The sequence below is a fragment of the Camellia sinensis genome, chromosome 1, assembly GCF_055761805.1.
Source record: "Camellia sinensis isolate YWXY chromosome 1, ASM5576180v1, whole genome shotgun sequence".
In the NCBI taxonomy this organism is placed as follows: Eukaryota; Viridiplantae; Streptophyta; class Magnoliopsida; order Ericales; family Theaceae; genus Camellia; species Camellia sinensis.
This window is the reverse complement of record NC_138961.1, coordinates 80,727,150-80,734,435: the sequence shown is the minus strand read 5'-3', so window position 1 is coordinate 80,734,435 and position 7,286 is coordinate 80,727,150. Positions and strand designations below refer to the sequence as shown.

At 35.3% G+C, this 7,286-nt stretch overlaps 1 protein-coding gene across 1 annotated transcript; it reads left to right on the top strand.

Moving 5' to 3' along the window:
* Positions 1-314: 314 nt before the first annotated feature.
* LOC114256924 (putative calcium-binding protein CML13) lies at positions 315-5,951 on the top strand. Its single transcript, XM_028196611.2, has 2 exons — positions 315-936; positions 5,607-5,951. The coding sequence occupies exon 1, from the start codon at positions 489-491 to the stop codon at positions 930-932; it is 444 nt and encodes a 147-aa protein (XP_028052412.1). The 5' UTR covers positions 315-488; the 3' UTR covers positions 933-936; positions 5,607-5,951.
* The last annotated feature ends 1,335 nt before the right edge of the window (positions 5,952-7,286 follow it).

The window sequence follows — 7,286 nt, the reverse complement described above, 5'->3', positions numbered from 1 at the left end:
ACCCCTAGTTGTGGGTAAGTGTTTAAGTGTTGGAGAATAAAAAAAAGTTAGAGCCAAACATGTGGGTCACACTTAAAACTTAAATTTTTTTATTATATAAAAATATAAAGTATGAATTAAATTTAAAGTATTGTAATAAGATTATTATAAGGAAAAATGTCTGAAGGTCACAATTTTATTTAAATGGTTTAAAATTATTAAAATGATGTCATTTTAATAATTTTAAAATTATTTTATACTTAAAACAACATCATTTTAACAATTTTGAACCATTTCAATCACAAAAATTGTGTACCTATAAACAATCTGCTAATGCCAAACACCACTAACTTTTGGCAGTGCCTATTTCTGGGAAATTGGCTCAAATATTTGTTTGTTTTCTCACCTCAGCGATTCAAACGGAGTGAGAGAGAGAGAGAGAGAGAGAGAAGCAATACAGATAATCATAGGATAGGAGAAAAGTAGAGAGAGAAGAAGAAGCAGCAACAATGGGAAAAGATCTGAGCGACGAGCAAGTATCTTCCATGAAAGAGGCATTCACACTCTTCGACACCGACGGCGACGGCAAGATCGCTCCGTCGGAGCTCGGCATCCTGATGCGCTCCCTCGGCGGAAACCCTACCCAAGCTCAGCTCAAATCCATCGTCGCCGAGGAGAATCTCAACTCGCCCTTCGATTTCCCTCGCTTCCTCGACCTCATGTCCAAGCACCTCAAGCCCGAACCCTTCGATCGCCAGCTTCGCGATGCCTTCAAGGTCCTCGACAAGGACGGTGCCGGCTTCGTCGTCGTTTCCGATCTCAGGCACATCCTCACCAGTATTGGAGAGAAGCTCGATCCGGCTGAGTTCGACGAGTGGATCCGCGAGGTCGAAGTCGGATCCGATGGAAAGATCCGTTACGAGGATTTCATTGCCAGGATGGTCGCCAAGTGATTGTGTAAGTGAGATTCTCTCTCTCTCTCTCTATATATATATATATGGATCAATGATTAAAAATGTTGTTGATGAGTGAGAAGTGTGGTCTATTGTGTTGAAATTGAGATTTCGTTTGATATATTCATAATGCATAGATGGATATGTGCTTGTTTGCGTGTGCTTCTGTGTGTTTGTATTTGCAAATGAGAAAATTGATGGTTCCAAATTCCTGAAAAGTCATCATTGTTCTTGCATTCATGTTGAGGAAATTAACCACTCTTTTGTTGCCAAAAAAAACCCAGAAAGTGCTGTACTTTTATGCCATTTTTGGTTGAGGGATTTGGGAAAGGTTTTGAGAAGGGAAAGAGAAAATTAAAAGGAAAAGGAAAATGTGCGTGAAATTGAGTGAAATGTAGGTATATTTTATTAATATTTTATCTATATATATTTTTTTTTTTATCTTTTCAAGTCTCCCAACCAACCACATCGTTAGCCTCCAATTGTAGAGATCAATGTTTTGAAAGGTGTTATTGAGGCGAAGCTGGGGTAAAACGAATCGAGGCTTTGATTTTTATGCCACACTCCCCAAAGGCTTCCACATTGTAATCTTAGGTGTGTGTTTCATATGTGCCTTGTATGCCTTCTGCATAAAAGCATATGTTGTCTTATGTTGTAATCTGAGTTTTATACATGATTTAAACATAATGAAGAAAACCTATTTTGTAATTATATTTCATAGGAAATATCTTGTAAATTACAACCAAGAAAACACACTAACCCTCTAGTGAGAAGTTCGATAATTGAAGTTAAAAAAGTCGATTTCACATGTAATGAGAGAAAATTTACTTCGTTGTAGTGAAATATTTGAAACCTTGATGAAAAAAATATTTACATCTTTAAATTAATTAATTTATTAACTAATAACGATAGAAATTCAAAATCTTTATGCCTCTACACCTTGAGGCTTATGCCTTACTTCACGAGGGGTAAAGCTCCTTGCCTTATGCAATTTCCTTTAAAAACTTTGGTGGGGAGACAAGAATTAACCATCATTTTGGGTAATCTTTTTGGTAATTAAGGTAATTTAAAAATTACAAGTTATTGTCGGGAAATTATTCAATATTCCCGGAGCACCACGTGGTCATACTTCAAGCCAATCATCAATTATTTAACCCCATGTTGTTCTCCCATCTCCAACATGAATTGTGGGTTCTTATGCCTTTCCACCAATCAAAACCTTATGGAATACCACGTGTCCATACTCAAGGAGTACTAAATAATCACTCGTTATTGTCTTAGCCTTCAAAACATAATAATCTGGAGAAGAAAGCTTTGATAAGTGACCAAGCTCAGAATTGTCGTAATTAAATGTAAGGGATTTGGATCCTCCCCATTTCATATGGAAATGGAGAGGTTCATTTTTACCAACAAAAAAATTGTAAACGCCCCAAACCCGGCTCCCATGGACCGAGTGTGCGAGTTAAATCCCAAGCAACTTTTCTCAAATAACAATCCTTAAATTCCCCCCCCCCCCCCCACCCCCCTCCAAAAAAAAAAAATTAAAAATTAAATGAATAATCTCCAATTTACAATTGCTTATGGACTTTAAATAATATGAAAGAATTTCAAATTTTTCATCATCAATAATTCTTCATATAATCTAATCACGTATTGGACTATACTTCAAAGTCAACTTGGAATCTGCAGTGATGGGGAGAACAGGGTAAGCTCAAGAGCCTTGTAAATAACTAACTACCACAACTAGTAGGATCAAGTATCTATTAAAAACATATATTTCAAAAAATATCTTAATGGATTTTTCATAACCAAAGAATAACAAAAGAACTTTAATTTCATAATGCGTTGCACCATGAGCATGCATTGATCAGAATATTTATTAAACATACTTGTTATATTCGAAGGTTCCAATGTTTAATAAATCATTTTAACAGTTCAATACAAAGATTTAATAATTGATAGTCCGATATACACAAACACGAGTCTTTGCGATTACAGTCACATTATCTTATGACAAGGTCTAGAACCACATTTAGCTTTGTGGTCGAAGCCCAAAAGAAACTAGTTTCTTTTCCAATACTTAACCCCCATTGGCTAGGGTCCATATCATATTAGCTTTGTTACACGGACTCTTCAAAATAAATCAAATACTTGTGTCGGACACTTGACACTTGAAGTAAGGCATATGTGTTAGATTCTTTTCAATGGACATTTATTATATAATTGTATATAACACTATTATTATATATACATATCGTTGTATAATTGTTATAAATGTCTTTTTGACACTATTAGGGATATATAGTACCATTTTATCTCAAAAGCTTGGTTAAAAGTATAAAACTATGGCATTTTTTTTGTTGATTCTACATACTCTTAAATTTGTGATTTGATGAGTCCGACCTCTAGATACATACCAGATGCAAACAGTTATACCCGAGTCCTTGTAACATAGCATATTAGTTAGATTGAGCCATGTTTCTAAAAATACAAGATTTTCAATGACATTAAAACATATATTTTAATAACACAAAAATTAATGGTTACAATTAATTCAATATTTTCAAAATCAATTTCAATTTCCTACTTGACCCATATTTTATACAAACATAAGAAACACAAGTATTCAATTATAGAATAAATACACAAGTGGTAGGAGGTAACTAACAAATTTCTTGATCAATACCAATTGATACATACACATCAATCCCATAAATTACATACTAAAGTTTCTTCTTGATCAGACCTAAAATCACCATTGATTTCAAAACTCTCTCGATTTCTCCTTCTCTCTCATAGTTCCTAGATTTTTGCTTTATCTTTTTCATAACTCTCTCTCCTCCTCCTCCTTCCCTGTTTCTTCACTTCTCTCCCCACTTATTGAACTCCTTGACTTCCTAGTTTCCCCTTGTGAAAGCATGAAAGTATAGGCAAATGGCCCAAAACCAGGCTTTGTGTGTGGTCAGTTGACCATCTCTCCCTCCATACAAGTACCCCATACTCACAAATGGCCCAATCCTCATTACTTTCTCTCTCTCCAAAAAATCTCTCAATTGGCTTTCTTTGTCTCTCGACTTTCTCTTTCTATACACACTCCCTTTCTTGCCCATGATCGCACATCGTTGATGCCATATTTCCCTCCTGACCATATTATCCTTGTTGACATGATGGCATCGGTGAAGACTGAAGAGAGGTCTCTGTGAAGATGGTCCGCGTATGTTAGCCTCCCCTCCTTGCTTGATCGTCTGAAGCTCACAGTTGGCCATTGGAGTTGTGTGTGTGTGAAAAAGAGTTGGGACTTTTAACCTTTTACGTCAAATGAGGAAGACCACTAGTCTGTCTTTCTTGTTAAATCTGCAACCTTTCCTCCTCCTCTTCTTCTTCTTCCCCTATTTTGACTAAGTGTCTCAGAAAAGGAGATGTGTGTCCTGCAGAGAAAAAAAAAGGACATGGACAGAAGTGTTTCCAACACCTTCCACAATGTGTCCAGCACGTGTCCTTGTCCACGCATGCCGAACTTGCCTATGTTTCGTTGGGGGATGTGTCCATACTCTATAGGCCATTGTTTACATTACTTTTGATTTCTGCTTTTTTGTGTGTGTGTGTGTGTGTGTGCACGTGTAGTATGTCATACAATTATTTCCTTCGGTAGGTTGACAATTTTGAATTCTACCAAGGATGCTGCATCTTCTTCCATGATTTGATAATTGCCTCCCAAAAACACCTCATGTTGTTTCTTATACTCCTACATGAAAAAGTTGTGAAATTAACTTACTTCCTAAGCTCATCCTAGCGGCAATGAGGTGGTCATAAAATCTTATGATCCATGTTTGCTTCACAAGTCCAGAGATTAGGCCAGGTTAAGTTTTGTTGGAGAATTTACTATCTTCTTATCTTTGCTGCGGAAAATTTGCTGCTAAGAAGGTCAAGGTGCATCAAAATATCACATAAAATGTGCTTTATATATGTATAGAAATGATTACCGAAGGATGGTTGATTGGAATCCATTTACTTTTCTGTGTTAACTGGTTCTGGGTTTGCAAACTTTGCTTGGGAAATCATAGACTGGATATGGACTACACTCGTCGCATGAATAAATGATCCTTGACCATTACCATTTCTTTGTTTGCTAAATTTGCTTGCATTCTGTTGTCTTTGTTGACCCATCACATTACTCTCTTTGGTCTTTTCTATAAGATCTTCCCCTACTGTATTTTAGGGTAAATTACCAATAGATTCTACTTTTTGGACTTATTACCTAGGTCTCGTTTGGCAACATCACTTTTTAGCTTAAAATTCAAAAAGTCATTAAAAAAAATCAAAAAACTAACAATCTATATCAAAAAGTCAAAGATTTCTTTTTCTCTTCATTTTTTGCGCATCTTTTCGTAAAAAATCAAAAAGTTATTCCAAAAATATTAATTTTTTTTTATATCATATTTTAGCCAAAAAGTCAAAATGTTACTAAAAAAGTCTGTTCTCAAATGAGGCAAAGTCTTATTGATAAATAAATTTATCATGATAAATTTACCTGTAGGTAAATAAGTCTAGTTAATAGGATTGATTGGTACGTGTTCCCGCATTTTATGTTCACATATTTTTTATATATAAGAATGACTGGTCACTAAAAAAACTAATACTAATGTTTTGGGCATCATATTTTTTCAAATGCAGGCGATTTTGAAGAAGATGCTGTAATTCTCATGCATGTGAAGAGAGAAGCCTATATTTTCTTTTCAAGTGACTATTATGCGGCGCTTCCAAATTGCATTTTCATTTGCCATCTTTAGTTTCATTTTTTCAGCTTTAGTTTGTGTTGCTTTTAGTGAATGAATGATTTGGGCTTCTCGTGTTTATTCATGATATTATTCTGGAATACAGCCTTCATTCAGAAATGCTTTGCAGCTCTGTTTTTGGGGTTTCTTTCATCTCCTTGGTTTGTACAGTAGCTAGCTGTGAAGGCTTTTGTAGTGTCTTGCTTTTTTGTATGAATTATTGGTTTGCGGCTTGTAGACTAAACTGTTTGATTCTCTCTCTCTCTCTCTCTCTCCCTCTCTGTTTTTTTTTCTTTTTTTTTTTGCTGTTTTGTTTGTTTGTTCCTTTTTTTTTTTTTTTTTTTAAATTTTATTTGAACAATGTAATGATTTGCTATCCTTTCCAATTACACAAGTAATTTGTTAGAAAACTTTGGTATATGTTAATAGCCAAAGGTAGAATTGGAGAAATTTTGTTTTTTGTTTTTTGTTTTGTTTTGTTTTTTTTTTTTATTTTTATTTTAATAATTTCATTTGGTGTTACACACAGGTCTCGTTTGGTAGAGTTGTGGGAAAGTGATTATAAGTTATAAATTAACAGTTTATAACTTATAGCTGCGAACATAAGTTGATTTTTGACTTATAAATTAAGTTTTTCTTCCTCCATTCAAAGAATAAGTTGATTTTTGACTTATAAAAAGTTATAAGTTGTATTGTTAAGTTAAATCAAATATATCAAAATAATTTAAATTAAATTAAAAGTTGAAATAAGCAGAAAATAAGCTTTACCAAACAGGATCACAGTTACACTCAAATATTTAAGCACAAGTGGTTTCAATTATGATGCACCAAAAAATTTGGTAAGCAGAATTACATTATGTCATTTTTACTGTAAAAACACTCTGATGTTGGTTGTAATTCATTATATGTTAATTAAATTTCCAAATTTCCATTACCATCAGAGAAATTTTAAGTATGATCATTGCCGTCCAATGTGATGTCTTCTAAGAAGATTTGAAAATTTAATTTAACCATTACATATGACAAATCTGGCCTAGTTTTTAAGCAAAAGAAAATTAAAAAAATTAAAAATCTAGCCTAGAACTCAGCTTGGTTGGCATATTTCCACCCCCATCGTGGGCTGAGATATAGTGACCCCGGGTTTACCCTTATTGTACAGTGATCCGGACATGTGTCCGTGGATGTTGGTATTTGTTTATTATCTAGTTTGCATTCTCTCTACTTTGTATATTAAGTTATAAGATGTGTTGGGCAGGTTTGTTTCAGGTTGGTTGTGTTTGGGAGCCTAGTGTTGCTGCCCAGATTTTTGGCCCTTCGCTCGAGCGAGGAGTTTGTCGCTCGAGCGAGAGTTGAGTTTGTGTCTGGTGGGACGAGCCAGAGTGGCTTCGCTCGAGCGAGTGATGGCGTCTGGTTCTGGACTTGAAAGTTGTGTTTCTTGGCTCGAGCGAGCTTTTCTTGGCTCGAGCGGTCTGGTTTGTTCTTCGCTCGAGCGAGAGGTCTGTCGCTCGAGCGTGCTTCTGGTTACAGACCTGAGAGTTTGAGTTGTCGGCTCGAACGAGCATTCCTTAGCTCGAGCGCA